General features: G+C 38.5%; 1 protein-coding gene across 1 annotated transcript in view; it reads right to left on the minus strand.

Annotated features, from left to right (window-relative positions):
- The window catches only part of dvl1a (dishevelled segment polarity protein 1a), a 44506-nt gene that overhangs the window by 11815 nt on the left and 13957 nt on the right, over window positions 1–18734 (minus strand). Inside the window, exons 2-4 of the mRNA XM_017487484.3 lie at window positions 17304–17373; window positions 13606–13727; window positions 6685–6800 (exon numbers count right to left, since the gene is read on the minus strand). Of these exons, the coding sequence (XP_017342973.1) occupies window positions 6685–6800; window positions 13606–13727; window positions 17304–17373 (308 nt within the window). The remainder of the gene's footprint in view (window positions 1–6684; window positions 6801–13605; window positions 13728–17303; window positions 17374–18734) is intronic.

Below are 18734 nucleotides of genomic sequence, written 5' to 3' on the forward strand. Positions count from 1 at the left end.
CTTTAATTGTGTTTAATTCATCTCAGTTAAAGAATACGTACACAGACAGGCTCGTGGCTGTGACTCAGGGTGACATCGTACGCGTTGGAAGGGTCTGACCAGAAGGCAAGGACGCTGCATTCGACCAAAACACTCCAATACTGTAGCCGTGTCCATTACTTTTTAACTGGATAGCACACCCCCAACACACCTTAAACACACTTTGAGTGCTGTAGCACGGCTGATCTAATCACTTACTCATTTTAGTGCACCACTGTCTAATGCCTAAAAGCCCTCAATCTGAAGAAAATCATCCAAGTTACACAGTCCATGGGCTCTGCAAACACAGCAAAAATATGCCTATTGCTGTGTGAATAAGCCTATAATATAAGGTTTACTCTAAACTCTTGGTTCAAATGGGTTTCTGGAAAGTCCATTCATTGTCACTCTCCGTATTCATCCTCCATCGCTTGCTTTCACCACAGCATCTGTGAGAGCAGTTAGCTCTACTTCTTATCTGCAGTAGAGGTGCTGAGAAAGAGAGAGAGAGACAGATATGGGGAAGGAGATGTAATCAAATGTAATCAAAGCCCCCTGTAGGCATGGAGCAACAAATAGCTGCCTGGAAATAATACGTCGATATTTGGCCTCAGCGTGGCTTTCTCAGCTTTAGCTCGCATCTCACTTGGTTTGCTGTCAAAATTATCGGTATTATATTTTCAGCTACAATCAAATCCACAACGGACTTTGCACTAAAGGCACAGCATCGTGACCGAGTATTGACAAGTTCAATGCTTCAAATTAACTGATACTTTTATCTGTCCAGAAAATTTGCAAGAAAAAAACTGTACAAATATTCCCCCTACTACAAATATGTTTGCACTACATTTTACTATGAGTGACAACAGAGTGTTCAGTGATGCAATTTATTACAATATTGATGCTATATTATTATATTGGCCAACCCTAACAGGGCCTGTTAGAAGCTCTTGTCACAGTCATTTTTTCCTTAAAGAATAAGCATAACTATTTATTATTAATTACTGTGTTATTTTCCAAATTACAAATTAAACAGCACATCAGAAATTAAAAAAAAAAAAATCAAAAGTAATTAAAAAGGTAAAGCCAATTAGCCTACAATTCTGCTATGCCATTAATTCAATCTGACAATCAATATTAGTTTCTATTAACAGCAGTAATAAAAGTCTTACCTCTACAGCTGCACTGAATGGCACACCTCTAACGCTCTGAAAATGTAACCCACAGTAAACAGTTAAATTTCTGATCTAGCTCACCACCCTGCTCACACTGCCCATTCACCGCATGAACTCGAGCAGAAGAAGAAATGGAGATGTCAGTACGATGCACCGCCCAGAGCAGAGATGGAACCACGTGATATCCAGTCTGACCTCGGCCAGGTGTGGCGTGCGACTGGTGATTTACAAACTGAGGTTTGCCTGCAGTGAATAACTGCACTATAACACGAGAAATTAATGTCCTTTCATATATCCCATCTGTCCTGATTACAACTCGGCTTCCACCCCAGAGGGAAATGGTGACTTCGTGCTTACTTCTGTTTCAAAAAGTCCCCAAAGCCTTCCATATCTTTCCGACAAAAAGGCACAAATGTTCAACAGTTGTACAGGTCAAGGCACAGCAGTAAAATAGTATATCCAGTCATTTGCAAAACAATCTGAGCTCTCAGTATCTTACCAGTTGGTTATTGAGGCCCAGTGGTTAAGCAGGGCTAATGAAACAGTGGCCGGGGCATGAAAACTAATATTCACTCATACAATGCTGCAGCCCCTGGGCCTCACACCTGTCCAACCCCTACACTACATACTAACCACTAAACAACCCCATATATTATACACACACACACACACACACACACACACACACACACACACACACACACACATAAACGTTATTTATATGGAATTATTATTACCAGCAGATGAACTGATTAGATTTCAGAATTGATCCAAACAAGGTCAAGGTCACAGCAAGGTCAAATGTCTGAAATAGACTTTCCCCATCAGGTCGAACAACAATATTTTAATGCTTAGCTTAGCACAATGCTGCAAAAAATTGTAAGCAAAAAAAAAAAATCATATTTATACAGGGGTGAAAATTTCCAAACAATATGATATGATTTCAATTCATAAGGCAACAGAACTATATTTGATGATAACACTGAAAATGATACAATTTGAATTTTGTCAAAAATGATGATGATGAAGTCAGAGTTATGGGCAAATCACACTGCTATCCTGTTTATACACCAGTTGTCCTTTTGTTGTTGTTTTTTTAATAATAGATTTATGACTGTTTCACTGCCTTGATTAATTTCACAGTCACTCCAGACTTTAGTGATTTTAACAATCGCAGAAATGAACACAAAGTCAAGGAAACGCCGCAATATTCGCAGGAGCTTGCAATTGTTCAAAATTACCGAAGATTTTCCACAGATTTGGGCCAAGATGCACCATGCGCCATCATCACGATGCCATAGCCTGCTTTGATTCATGTATGTTGAACATGAGTACAGTTAAAAGTTCTCATTTACCAACAAACATCACTATGAAAGACAAAGCAAAACTATTTTGTGCAATTGCAATTTTGCCACTTGAAGTAGTTTTCTGCACAAGAAGAAAAAATTTATAAAAAATCCTCAGAATTTTTTGGCTGCAACAATCACGAAAAAACTCCACGAAATCCTGTACAGAAAAAATTCCAAATCATTCCAGGAAAGAACCCTAAATGACTGCAAATACACTCTGCCTCAGACATCGATAGCATATGGTTACAGTAAGAGTAATATTGCCAATATAGTTCTTTAATCTGACTGCAAACCTTGCACTGCTCGGACGCAGCACAATAATGAGCGCATCCGGAAAGTGCTCATATACAGTAAGATAATGGAGAGAGAGAAAGGTGAAGCTGTAGATGTTGTCATTGTGGGCGTGAAATACATACTCACACATAACTATTTTTTTTTATTTATACAGGGTAACATAACTATATATTTACAAACAAAAATAGAGTTTCATTTAATTAGCTAGATAAACTGTTGTGGTAGTCAACATGAACATGTGGTTAGTAAAGATTAACTTTACATTTCAAAGACAGTATGTAGCAGGTGTTTATTATGTAGTCTCTTTTAGTATGCGATATCCACACTCATCTTTAATTTTGTTTGTGTAGAGGAAATCAGAAAAATCCTAAATCCGTTCCCCATCAAATCGAACAACGCCTAGAACTTGGAAGTAAGTTGTGACCCTCAGCATCTTTATTCTGCAGTGATACGCAAGACTTTCATTTAGTGTTTCATTTTCTGACCCCTAGTGGACACATTCATGTTACTTGAAATATTGAGGCAGACACTCGTACGGCATCTTCAAGGGTTCATAAAAAATCTCTCTCTCTCACATACACATCACCGCTTTGATCTGTCTCCCCTGCTTGAGGCATTTATCAGTGCTGCTGCTAAAGAAGTCACACTAATGAGTCTCTCACTAATGAGCTTCTAACAGCATGAGGAAAAGAGCGCAATCATTACAGGGTTTGATGTTGCACCAAGAAGAGCACAGGAGTTCTTTAAAAAGGGAAACAGTTCACAGCTCTCTGATCGTGAGAGTGCATTCAAACATGAAAAGCAAGCAGATACTTAAAAAAGATAAGAATGTGACATACAGTTGAGTGCAAAAGTTTGTGCACCCCCTTTTTATATATACACACACACACACATATATATATGTGCCTTTACTGTATATTTCAGTTCATCTAAAAATATATTCAGATTGTTTTTGTATTGAAAGCCTGTTACAACACAACCTGTATATTACTGCGATTTCATCTAAGACAGCTAGGCTTGCTGTGATAGCCGGTGTTCCCGGTGTTACACGGTGTTCGGGCGCACACCGATTACATCACTTGGCTACCGCGGCACTGTCCCCACTGTCGATTTGCCTTTTTATAGTAATAAAAATAATTTAGTTCAGCTAGAGAACAGACACTACGATTAAAAACTGAACGCGTCTGCTCGATTCAGCATGAGTCAGAGTCGCAGCACAGAGCAGCAGGAGTCAGAATTCAGAGTGAGGCGAGCTGACTGACATGACCATGGCAGACGATTTGGTTTCAGAAGTTCTACGTTTAATATAAGTGAGTTTGTCATTGTACTGTTTTGTAGTTGTTATGTTTTTCGTTAAGAATAATAATGAACCCACCATTCAAGCAATCACCGCCCCCAAACTGCCACTAATTTGAAAGAAAAAGTGAAATGTGCACGGTCGCACGGGCATTCATAAGTGAGGGGGAAAAGCCCGCCCACCGGTGGTACCAGTATTGTTGTCACACGTCAATTAACCAGTGGGAAAACTTCCTCACCGTCACATCCCTAGAGACAGCAGTTATCTTCATTAGCACCTGTCACGTTACGAATTTGAGACGGATGCAATTGCAGAATTTTAAAGATTTAATAAACAAAAAAACAAAATACAAAGACACTACAACTCTAAGGCAAAACACTGTGGCAAAAACTAAACACAAACCAAAGACAAAAACATGGCAGCAGAGACAAAGGTAAGTCAGACAAACTTAAGACAAGGAAAGCAGTGCAAACAGTGGCTATATACAAGAGTGCTCATTAACCGAAACGTAAATCAGGTGGTCATGTGACACTGAAGCAGTAGCTGCTGGAAACTGTAGTTAGAGTTCCTTCTCTGATTCATGACAGCACCTCTAGCTAATATATTTGAATGTGTCTCATTGAAGCATCTAAGCACCTAAAAGAGTCCACACCAATTTACTCTGTTAAGTCTTATTTAAGGAATAAGAAGTTCAAACAAGCTCAAAATATCAAACAGCAAAGCTGACCTTTCACAGACTTGAAGAAAACATATCGATGCTTAGGAATATATTACCAATTTTTATTAAATTCAAAAACATAAGTTTGATTTCATTACTATTATTATCATCTCAATATCCTGTTCTTAATCAGTTTTATCACAGGAAATAAAGATATAACTGTAAAGCTTAATTCCCAGTAATCTGGTTTCATCATTTCGAGGTAAGGGTGTGTAAACTTACGAACTCAACTGTTGCTTGGACTTGTATCTTGATTTTGCTGGCAAATCGAGAACCATCTATTCAAATGAGAGGATCTTTAAAAAAAAAAAGAAGAAGAAAAAAAAAGCCAGGATGTGCTGTATTGATGAGAAAAGCTTCTCTCGGCGGGGATAAATATGTTTCCTGTCATCTTGCCTCTGACCTTTTTTTAAACCGAACTCAGGATGTACAAAGCAAAGAAAACAAACACTACATAAATTACTCAGCTGAAAACAAATGCAAGACTTTATTAAAATAAGCATTAAATCTTCCCAAGTCCTGACTGGAAAATACCTCAATCTTCCATGACTTTAGTAATCACGTAATCTACAGTGTTACTACTGCATTCACCCTAGAGCTGGGTGACATGACAATATAATATTAAATATTACGATGAATTTCATCATAATACACTTTTATGGAATATTGCGAATATTGTGATGCCTTTTTATTGATTCTTTGTTTCTATAATTACAAACTGATAGGAAACAGTAGATGTTAAAATTTTGTACTTAATCTGTAAAATGGTGAAGCCCCCAAGCAACACTTTTGAGAATCATTATATTATATTTTTGTCATACTGTCCACCTCTAATTCAACCCAAAAAGGGCCTTTTTTCAGAAACAGAAAACTGGAGCACTGTTTCTTTCATTGATCACCAAGTGTTCGAGCTATATGGTTTTTGGCACCTGATCAAGATTACCAAGATTAGTGTCAACAGAACCTTATGGTACTCAGTAGGTGGAGTGAACAGTACTGTTAGTTGCTGATCAGATATGCATACTGCTTCGCCCAATGCACAACACCATAAACACATCAACACAGTAAAAAGAGTGGGTTGTTGCTGCTATGACTGTGACAGGAATCTCGATCCGCACCCAACCAAGGTTCAGTTTGTTACTGGTGAAAACATGGTTTTATGAAGGTTTACACCAAAATGATTTGAACGTGACTGAGCGAAATTCGTCTTTCATTTGTCAAGAGCCTTTCATCAGTAATTTGATTGCAGCTGATATGAGCTGGTTAAAAAAAAAAACAAGCTAATCAAATAAAGGAACAATATTAATGATCACGTCTTCCAACTCTGCTGTCACTAATGACATGATTGCTTTTACTGTCATCATTGTGACCCGTCCAGTTTCTCTCAAAGTGGCGGAAAATAAATAAATAAATAAATAACATCAGATCATTTGGCTCATGTTTGGACCACTTTTTTGTTTTTAAAATGTGCAGTGAAAAAATTACGGTGTTTTACATCACAATTCAAGGTTTTAGAAATCAACAACTTAAACAGGAAATAAGAGAAGACTTATGCTAGCCAGTCTAGGTCTCATATCCAAGCGCAGGTTTGACTAACAGGTCTCTGGGCTGCCAGCTATAAAGAAACTAAGCTTTGTTCTCTATTTGACTTTTGAAGTCCCCAGATTCACTGTCATGGGGAAAAACACAATCCCATACCTGTGGTTACTGTTTCTTTCAAAACAGACCTGTCCTTATCTGTGACATGTTCATTAGCTCTTTGAAATGTATGAACTGCTGCTAGATGATATGTGGTATATTGTTCACGGATACATCACAGTCAGAATGACTTACGCTTGTTGTCCCGTGCCCTGCGGCTCCTCTCGCGCTCCCTCTCCCTGCGCTGGCTCACGAGAGACTCTGTGCCCGTCTCTGTGTCCAGTCCATCCCGACTGCTCACCGCGTTGGCACTAAACACACACACACACACACACACACACACACACACACAGACACATAGGTTTCAATGATGCCACAAAACCATAAGAAGAACTGTGATAATAGTTCTCAATGTGTATTATCCTAAGTAGTTCAACTGTTAAGAGCCATGAACACTGTTAGTCTTGTGTATTTCTCCTTCAGGTGAGAGTCTGAGATTATAATTGTTATTGAGGAGAAGTAACTTGTCCTCAGGTCGTGCAGCACTCAATGCAGTACAGAAGTGCAGTAGTGTGTGTGTGTGTGTGTGTGTGTGTGTGTGTGTGTGTGTGTGTGTGTGTGAGAGAGAGAGAGAGAGAGAGAGAGAGAGAGAGAGAGAGAGAGAGAGAGGATGTGCCGTGGGGCTGGTTATTCCATTAAATATTGTGGAATGCTGTTCAGGGCTGGAGAGAAACCTGAGGCTGGTGAGAACATCATCTGAGTCTCTCTGCACATACACCCAAGAAGCGTCAGGAAATTAATAAAGAAGGGGCTTAACTATTATAGCATTTTAACACCTTCAGCACCTTATTTGTTGCAGGGTACTTTTTCTTCAGTTTGTTTTGACAGGAAACAAGTGAATCCCAATCTGCCTAAAAAAAAAAAGAGTGTCTCAATCCGCATTCAAAAGAAAGTTATGAAGGTCTGACCCAAAAGTATTTGAAAGAAACTACGCACTTGTACTGCCAAAGTAAAGTTCAACCTTCGCTATTTGCGAGGACTGTGGAGGCTGTCGCTTCTCGATCTGCACACACATACCAACGTATATGTTCTCATTTCCTTTACAGGGCTTAAATGAATCATCTCAATGAACAACATAAATGCGCCTACAGCTCAATAAGTCTGTGCAGAAACATTGTTTATTGAGATTGTTATTTACGTTATATTATAATACTGGCATATTATAAATGCAGAAAATAGCTCCATCAGTGCAAGCAGAAGCAACACTGAACTAGGGGTACGCTAATAACTTGTAGGTACCCTCATGAAAAAGAGGTACACTAACAAAATGTTACAATACTATACATATTGATTACCAGTTAATATTGTACCAATTAACAGGTAGCCAACACTTATAGTGTTCTATCTTTTCTCTAATACAAATGACCAGCAGAGGGAAACCAATCCTTAATGAGAACCCACTAAGAAATGTCCATCAAAGAACATGCTGCCAGATTCCTGGCCAATCACATAACCTTCAAGTCTGAAAAGTTTGGTCAGCTTAAAAACCACTGCAATGGAAACCAAACAAACCAGCAGAAAAACATACAACGTCACAAGAAAACAAACACTGGTACAGACTTCAGCAAAACAAACTAGGCTCATCTGTCCACTGAGTTCAAACTTGATTTGGTTTTACGTTCAACAAAATTAAACAAAACTAAACAAAATATATGAGATGTGTATGACAGGGCATGGGTGGAAAAGTCATTCAGACATTTGCATCTGAAAAAGAAAAACCTCTTTGCAAGCGTGAAAGCCATCAAACAAACAATTTTGAATTGTATCTAGCATATCTTTTTTGTTGTTGCATTTTTACATTCAGATATGCAGAACACCAACTGCGTCTGCACATCAGCGCTAGCATGAAACACTGCTGAAAAAATTCTACCTACAAGCTTCACTTGCAAGCATGCCAAGCCTACTGCAAGCCTACTGTTCACACCTGCCTCATGAAACTGGTGAAATGCATCAGTGTGGTTCCAAACAACAACAACAACAACAACAAGTGAACCCTGGTCTGCTGAAACATGGGGTATCAGTCCTTGCCTAAGTAAACCGAGGCTCAGTTTTACAATAGTCTGCACCAACATGATATAAACGGAAACGATCACTGCTGTTTCATTTTCAACGTACATCTTTTCAGCCGTTATAACTTTTCAAAGCAACGAGATGACAAAAGCAGGCTTACAGTTTTGCAACAGTATGAGCATAGCGTAGGATGCAAAAACACTGTTCTGCAGTCAGCATACGACTGCGTTAAAACTGGAAAATAGCAATTATTTTTATTTCTAGAGAACATATACATCAATATGAAGATCTTGTAAGATAATAATAGATAATAAACAGCAGAAATTTATCAATAGAAATAAGCATGTATACAAATGTCAGAAAATGTTACTGAGTTTAATGAATGTATAACACTGTAATAAAATACCAGTAAATACTTAACTAGTAAAGTTTTACTCAAGTACAAGCAAAACTACTTATGAAAATAATTACTCAAGTAACAGTAAAAGTAATAATGTTAATAATTACACGAGGAAGAGTAATAAAGTATCCAATGAGAAAACTACTCAAGTAGCAAGTTACTAGTTACTTCAGATCTGATTTAAATGAAGGGAAAATCCTGAATCTCAGACTACATGGAGAACTGTATCACACCTCTCCCTGAAAGTCTGTCTCTTCTGTTTATATGATATAAAAACCTGGGTTCAATATGAAGTAGAATATCCCTGTGCTGTGATGGGTACAGTAACAAAGAACCTGTCATTTTCAACACAAAATCTCTCACATACACACACACACACACACCAAAAAACAAACATTTTCCCAATGGTTATTTGTCTTTATTTTTTACAACATGTTAACAACACAAACTTGTCAGCATCTGCATTTAAACAAGACAACAGAGAACAAAAGAACAGACTGTGGAACAGAACAGAAGAGAAAGAGTGTGTAGAGAGAGAGAGTGAGTGTGTGTTAGACCATTCAGACCACTGCAGCGTATCGCGAGACTCAAGATCTCATCATACATGATAGAAATTAATTATGAAACCTACATATAGTCATTAATATATAACTGTAACGGAGGAATGTAGCGAAGTAAAAGCACATTTCTGTGATTAAAAATGAACTTGACTAAGAGTATAACTATGGCCTGTTAAACCTACTCTTAAAAGTTTTTTCAAAACGTTCCTCAAGTAAATGTAACGCAGTAAATGTAGTGCATTACTACCCACCTCTGGTAATTAGAAAACAACTACAGTATTCTATCTTTCTCAAATTAAATGCGCTTGATTAACCAGCAAATGTAAAACAGCCTTTAGGAATACCAGTGAGAAATGTCCCTGCCAAATTCCCGACCAATCAATTAACACTCGTGTGCAAACAATTTGCTGCAATTTAAAATGATTATAATGTGAAACCTTCTGAACCAAATGAGAAAAGATACAGTGTCACAAAGACTCAGGCACGGACTGGGTGTGAAAAACAACCTCACACCAATCTGTGCATGTGCAAGTGTGATTGCTGCACTTTTGTAACATCATTATATCTGAATCTTAATTCGATACTGGTACCCATGAACAAAATACTCCATTGACCACCTGTACTTCTGCTGCTAATTAGTATGTTATGTTTTACTAATTTATTATCATATTTATAATAATATAATAATATTTATGATTATAATAATATAATAATATTTATGATTATATTGAAATATCACCTTATTCCACACAAGAACTGTCCTTTACACTGCCTAGTGTCCTGTTTAGTAATGTCCTGTCCTGTCTTGCGCTGGAAACTTTATGTAGTCCTGTGTAGGTCTGTGTAGTCTTATTTAGTTCTGTGGAGTCTCATGTAGCTCTGTGTTGTTTTACGTAGCACAATAGTCCTTGAGGAACACTGTTTTGTTTCAGTGTGTACTGTACCAGCTGTACTGTATATGGTTGAAATCTCAATAAAGCCATTTGAGCTTCAACTTGTAAGCTTCAGTAATTACAAAAGCCTATTGGCTGGAAATTAATATGGCGAATTGAAAAGAAGAACAGGGAAAATAAACATGAAGGAAAACGTGCATGAAATCGATGTTGGTCATCTCGCTAGGACTCACTTACTCCTCCACGGTAAGGTGAGCCGATGTCTCTCTCTGGTGGATTAAAGCTGTCATTTCACCAACTGGATAATAAACTACAACTGCAGTCTACTCTGGTTCTTACACGTATTCTGACATGTACTACACTGTAAAACATGATAGCCCCATTACGTTATGTAAACTTATTTCTCCTATTTAACTCCAATTGTCATGACAAGTTTTGGAGATTGAACTCAAGTTTGTACGTTTCCAAAAATGAAACTTATTAAAGTGTAGTATTAAAGATTAAATGAAAAATATTCCATTGTCTTGACTGCTTGGGACTACTTTTGAGTTCAAGCAAATTGAGTTTACTCATGTTTTTAAGGCAGCAGGTGAACTTTCGTTCCCAGGTTTATCCCAACTTGAAAAGTCTTACAGTGTAATACAAGGCATTTTAAAATATGAAGCAGCACTATACACCTGAATATAAATTTTGCATCCCTGGATACAAACATACAGTTTTATAATTGCAAGGTACAGCTGGACAAATCAGTAGTCTGGGCAATGCAGATTACATGCAGTTTTTTTCTTCACAGTTGTCCAGCGTACAAGCAGGTTCAGCTTTACAACTCACAAACCTACTTTCTCTTGCACGTCCAACAACCAATATTCCAATTGGCTACACTAAAAGCATCCATGAATAATACCTAAAGAATAACCCATGGCTAGGTGTGCATTAAACGATTTTAATGCCTTTTATGGAATGATTTTGGTTGCCTACGATTTCCTCAATATTCCTCAATGAGCTATGATTTCCTCAATATTTCCAGAATCAGTCATAAGAAGGGATGTGGAAGCTGTTGAAACTGAGCAAAATACAGAACAGTGCAGCACAAAAACTGTGATCGAGTGAAAAATAAAGATGCCTGAAACAAGCTCATAACAATTTTACATTTGTCATTTGATCATTTTTCATTTGACACCTTTATCCAAAGCAACGTCATATTTAGACAGGACACAACTAAGCTGTTGAGGGTTAAGGGCCTTGCTTATGGACTCCAGTGTTATATCAGCAATGGTGGATTTGAAACTCACAACCTTCTGATCGATCGTGCCTTAATACCTTAACCATTGAGCCACCACTGCCAGACAAGCCTTTAGAGACATTATTAACAGAGGATAAAGACTACGGCTGCATAAATTCACCCCTACCAGGGATTCAAGTACTCGCTTATTTTCCATAGTCTCTAATAATGCACATAAATAGCTTTGACTTACCCAGTTGGCTAGGTAAAGAATTTAAGATTTGTACACCCCTGTAGATATACAGCAATAATACAGTTTCAGTATTACAATGTTTTCATAGATATCTACCCATTAAATTTGGAACGCAACCCAGGCTTTACGTATATAAGCCTGCAACATAATCCTCCCTGCTTTGCTTATACAGTGTATACACAGTTCGTGTTATTGTGCTTCCAAACCCCGCTGAGCCCCATTAAACCAAACAGGGGGTGGGGGGTTGTGCGCTCAAGCCTTGAGAGGATTAAGGCAGATGTAGCACCCTACCACGTCCCTGGGGTAATGGAGACAGGAGCTTTTAATGTCGGCTAATCCGGTTTAGCCACTCAGGGACCGGCTACCATGTGCTCTCCTCATCCCTCCAAATGTATTCACCAGGACTATTGAATAATACACACCACAAAAGCACAAAGGGAACAGACCAGAGATAACATTTGGTTATTTACTGATGCTGCAGTGCAGCTTTTGTAATGGAAATAAATCAGATTTGCTGTGGGAGAAACATACACCCAGGAATTGACTGAATTAATCTGAAGGAAAATTGGCCGGTAGCCTGTTGGATGATGATTGCGAGAGCCAAGTAACATGGCAGCAAAAGGGGAAAGGAGGAGAGCTGAGACGAGGCCTGGAGGTCACACCGCTAGATGGCAGTCAAACCTACAGGAAATGGCCACAGAACCTTCTCTATGTCAGTGTGTGGGTGAGGAAGTTAAAACACTAACTGGCCCACAGGGGGCAAAAATGAGACAAAGTTATATTTCAAATAAAGAGACAGCAGGATGTAACAGATTGCATGGAGTCAGTGTGGCCCCTGGAGTAATAAACACACTGCTGATACACACCAACATCTCATTTGGATTTATTGCAAATATGATTAAGCTAAACTTTTCTGCTCAACTGTCTGTGTTTGGTCTGCATGCATGAGTGAACGGTCATGTTTGAGTAGATGAGGACATGAATGCTAGCAGAAACAGACACACACAGACTGTAGCATCTAACCCTAAAATGAGAGCAGCATTTGGGCTCCGATTCATAAATATGATAAACAGACCTCGTCTCCAGCTGGCCAACAGACATCTGTTACTGCAGTCACCGCTGCTGTCAGGACCCCAGACTGGGCCGAGATGAATCATCAGTTTTGTGAGGGATATGTTTCTATCCGAATTTGAAGTGATTTTTCTGAAACGTCTGCAAACGGAAACGCAAATCGGAGCTGCAACTGTCCTGAATAATCTCAATAATCACAGACAAACTAGAAGACACATTTGTTATGTCAGCATTCATTGTTCCTTTTATCCAGGCGACTTTTCACCTTTTACGCCTCTGTGTGATAAGTTTTTCCTGATATTTAATCCAGTCGTTTTATAAAAATCCCGAAGCCTCATGACTATATATGAGTGCATGCCTGTGCCCGTAATTTGGTAGTTATGTGTGCAGTATTTTGTGATGTATTCCTGGAACGTTTCCATGAAGTCATAACCCAGTGTCCCTAAGAACACTATGCTATGGAGCCATTAAATCTAGTCCTGGTCTGATTTTTAAGGTTGTAGTTTTAATTACAGCTCCAGTATGCGTTAGTCTCTTGCTGTGTTTATAGTGTAATTCGAGTTTATTGCTATGAAACAATATTTGCACTATATGTGTACTAACCCTGTAATAAAAGTTAATTCGCTGTGCTTACATCAAATACTTACTGAAATGAGGGGGGTCTCGAGTCTCCGATGCCTCCTGTTCGCTCCAGCGGGGGCGGCAGCTCGGCATGACTCTCTGGGCACTGAGATCCGCCATCTGAGTGTGTGCTTTCAGTCAGCACCAACTACAGCCAAACACACACACATGTAAAAACAAAGGTCTCAGGAAGAGCCTCTCCACAGCGACTAGTGGTCTTGCATAAATAAGCAATGCAGGAAGAGGCACTACAACAGAATGCATTTAGTGAGCTGGGAAAAAGAGTGGACCCTAAAGGATTATGCAAACTGGCCTACAGACACAGGCACTGTTATGTGCTTTCATAAGCTAAATAATGAGAGTTAAGTGGGTAGCTTATGCCCAGCTAAAACCAATGCACATGGCCAAATCCATGAAAACCAATTTACAACAGTAAGATGGTGTGGCTATTTGTTAAACCACAAGTGTCAAACTCAAACCCAGCATTTATGTATTAAACCAGGATTAACGTGTTATAATGAAAGACTCAAAAATCCAAAATGCATCACCAGTTATATTAGCTAAATGGATGTACGTATAGTTCATATTTATTTTCAAATTCTCCAATGTAGCTACTCACAAATATGTCAAAATGTAGAAATCTTAATAAGCGCTACATTAATAAGCACAACATTAATAAGCATTAATGTTTTATAATCTAATCCACTGGTGTATTTTTTTACGCAGTGAACATGTTCACTGACATAGCACAAACCTTGCACAGGACCCACATTAAAGCACACATTTAGTCACTGATTTCTCACGTAATTTAGCAACAGAAGCTTACAGAGTGTCGACCTAGATACTGAAGTGAAAGAGGTAAGTGAAAGGGAAAAAAATCCACGACATGAGGAAAAATAGGACATCTGCAACAAATATAACAGATTGATACTGGTTAAGAAATAGCAATATAATAGTTATAGAGAAGGCTGTGTCTACACTAAAAGCATCCATGAATAATACCTAAAGAATAACCCATAGCTAGGTGTGCACTACACGATTTTAATGCCCGTGGTTGCCGCTACAGAGTACATTAAAATTGTGTAATCAGTCCCTACAGGATATTGCGATTTTGAGATTGCAGAAATGAACGCAAAATCAAGCAAACTCTGCGATATTTGGAGGCGCTTGAACTATAATTACTCAAAAGTACCACAGATTTACCGTAGATTTGGGCCAAGACACGGCATGTGACATCATCACAACGTGCATTCAGCCAAACCCGCCTTCGATTTGTGTGCGTCGAACATGAGTACAGCTAAAAGATCTCAACAAACAGCACTACGAAAGACAGTGCAAATTTCGCCAATTCGAGTAGTTTTCTGCCCCCAAAAAAAACAACACGGAAAACTCCACAAATTGTATCCAAATTTTTGAAAAAAGCTGCAGCAAAATCAAGCATTTTTGGTTGCTACAATTACAAAAAAAACTCAGCAAAATCCTGTACAGACAGTGTAATGCACACCTAGCCGTGAATTATCCCGGTTATACCATGGTCACTTGCCAGCATTGTCAAGTTAAAGCTGTCGTTAATATTTGCAGTGCAAAATTTGATTTGAATTTTTATTGGTTATTTTATATACGGATCGTTAGATCTAGTATTCTACCTGCTTTAAATCATACAGAGATTAAGTAAAGTAATGCGATAAGATTACATTTATTTAAATGAATGATTATAAATGGTTATTAGAGAGAGAGAAAGACAGATTATACATGTGTGAATTACCTCTATCTCTATCTCTCAACTAGTAACGAAGCTGCGAGTTCAACTACTCTATGCAACTGAAACTGTATGTTACTATGGTTACAATTGTTTATAAGCAGCGTTTTCATTCAGAACGGTGATTAAAATGACTGGAACTACCTGTGCGGTATAGGATTTAGCCATACACTTTCCAGCCAATCAGGATGGAGTATTCAGACAGGCCATGGTATAAATACTTTCATAATCTTGTAAACTGATTGGTTTGACCTGGTGCAGAGACTGTGTTTTTGCAGAAGTTGGGCTTCATTTTTATTCAGCTACATGCCCATAACATGTATGCGAGCTATATTTATACTAGAAGCACTTAGACAATGTACACAAACTCCATTTGAGGCTCTCCAGTCAACTGTTTTGTTGCTCGTTATTTAAAACTTTGCCTGTATTTTGGCTAGGCAGGAGACAATCCAAAAAAATGCTTCATGGAACGTGTACAAAAACATATTTCCCACAGAATATGACAAAATTCTTACCAACCTGCTAACCTTCTCATGGAAGATTTTTCTTATATTTTACTATTTCATTTATACATATTTTAGAATAACGCAGAAATTATAGTAAGAGGAAGATTTGCATGCTCTTGGCATCTTCTCAAGCAGCTTCATCCAGGAGGCGTTTCTTAAAGTTGCCAAATAGGCTGAGCACTGAGCACCGAAACTGTCAGTTTTAATCAGTCCCTCCACGATTTCGCAATTTGCGATTGCAGAAATCAATGCAAAATCAAGCAAACTCCACAACATTCAGAGGAGCTTGCAATTTTTCTAAATTACTGCCGATTTTCTGCAGATTTGGGCATCACCAAGAAAGCCAGTGCAAAATATTTTTGTGCAATTGCAATTTTGCCAATTCAAGTAGTTTTCCGCAAAAAAAAAAATCACAAAAAAAAGCAGCAGAAAAATCAAGCATTTTTGGGCGCAAAATCACACACACAAAAAAAAACCTCAGCGAAATTCTGTACAGACATATTTGCGATACATCCGTCTGCTTTCTCTGTAAAGGAGGTGTCATAAAAAAATATCATTTAGTGACTCACAATCAAATTACAGTGGTAAAAAAAAGTTTCATTAAAAATGGACCGTGCACACAGCAGGGTGTCTTTTAATAGGGTGTCTATTAGGTGCTAAAAGCTATTATACTGATTTTAACCACATAAACCCTGGCTTATTAATCCTGAAGCTTATTATGTATTATCTAGTAACTACAGTAAAACCAGTGTATGTTGCCAAAAGTTTGCTTATTCATAATGAAATGGTGCTTTTTATTCTTTTGAAATTTGTTAAGCTGAAGACGTTCTTAACCCTTTAAACTTGTAGGAACCTGCCAACAGGCCCAGGTTTACATTCCTTACTCATGTAAAGTACATACCTGTTTGATTAGTTTCACTGTAGTTACTAGATAACTACTAGATAAACGTCATAGCAGCTGAGTAATAAGCTTTAGGATGAATAATGAATAATAAGCCAAGATCTTTAAATGGCTGAATCAGCGTAATAAAAGTTTTATCCTAATAACTAGTTGAATAGGCTATAACCCTATACAACCCTTGTTTTGCACAGATTGCTGATGTTTAATAAGTCATGCATTGAAAAAATTAAAAATCAAAGGTGTAACAGAAACAGTATAGTTTATGCCTGCATGATGCCACACAAAAATGCCAATGTGGCTTGGGTAAAAACTGCATTTTTTCCTTATCATGTCAGGCTTTTGAATGGGTGGAGAAATATTTTTTATAGTGGCATGTAGCTTTCTTCACTACATCATTGTGTGTTCTGCTTTTGCAGCAAACTTTACAGCTTGCTACATGGGTCAAGTGCATGTGTGCGAGTGTGTGCCCCGGGATGATGATGCAGGTTGACACATTACACTGTGCTATATGAAGCTCTCGCAAAAGGGGGCAGAATGCAGGACATCTGTCTCACTTACCCAGGACACGACTCTTCCGTTGAAGCAGGGCAGCTTGGCATTATCGTCAGATATCTCCTCTTTGACCACCCTGTGGAGGACACACACATGCGCGCACACACACACACACACACACATTCACACGGAGCAGTTAGAAACTCTTTGAGAACTCTGAGCTCATGCTCTCATCTATTTGCAAAAGCTGAAGCATACTGAAAGCATGTCACGCTCAAACAGTGGAATTTTCCATTTAGTGCTTCACTGCTAGCAAGCCATCATGGGAATGCTGGACGGCCCTGTTGGCCGAGCCACTGAAATCTACTCCATCTTGCAGTCAGACTTCAATACTACTTTAAAAAAAACTCCAGCTGCTGATGGCCACACGTATTGTACAACAACAACAAAAAAAAAGGCAATGATTATGCAAGACAGAATATGTGTGTGTGAGTGTGTAGCAAGGGTGTCAGGGCATGGGATGGGTTATTAATAGGATGATCAAGTATGTTAGCATGGGTGCTTTCTGTGTTCCTCCCAGGCTGTAAATTCCCTACAGAAATACCCAGCAGTTAGCCTTTAACCCTCTGTGACACAGACCAGCGCTCACACACCTGCTAGGCTCCCATCACATCATATACACACACACACACACACACACACACACACACACACACACACACACACACAGTATATAATATAATCCATATGCCTTGTCATGAGAAATTCCCTCAGCATTCTGAAACTACAAGCTGTTTCCTCCGAGTTTGTGCAGAACTTCCAGGTCATGTGACCTAGGAACTAGAAAATGAAGTTAACATGGGGTTACTAATGAAAAGAAAAAAAACCTACAGTTTGCTCCAGAGCTCCAAGACCAACAGAGGAAACTCGCCAGGAACTACTGAAGGATAGGAAGTGCTTGTGTCCTCTATAATATAAGAGTTAGTGTGGAAGCTAGAGAAGGCAACATTAAGGCATACAATGAGAAACAAATAACTTGGCATGAAAATAAAAAGAATTTAAATTAAAAAGAAATAAGATTTTTCTTGGTGGAACATAAAAACTGATAAAACAGAAAATGCAAATTTGATTCAAAAGATGTCTTTTAAGCGCTGAAGACGCATTGGCATCAGTTTGTGCTTTGCTGTGTGCGCAGTAGGGGTGTAATGCAATGCCAGGATCTATGTAGATGTAGCTGTATTTGTTAGCAATACACGTACAAGTAAATAGCAATACACGTACATAGCAATACACGTACAAGTAAATATTTAAAAATTTTATTGCCTTTTTTTTTTTGCGCCCCCAGCGAAGTTATGCGACCCAGTGCACAGCATGCCATGTGCATGTGCTATATGGAGCAGCGGCTCTATAAATAAATCAGAAATGCGCGCACACCACAGTTAACTGAGACTGAAAAAAGAAAAAGAAGAAAAATGCCTTCCTTGTCAAACTTTCTGG

This window comes from Ictalurus punctatus, chromosome 15, assembly GCF_001660625.3.
Source record: "Ictalurus punctatus breed USDA103 chromosome 15, Coco_2.0, whole genome shotgun sequence".
Lineage (NCBI taxonomy): Eukaryota > Metazoa > Chordata > Actinopteri > Siluriformes > Ictaluridae > Ictalurus > Ictalurus punctatus.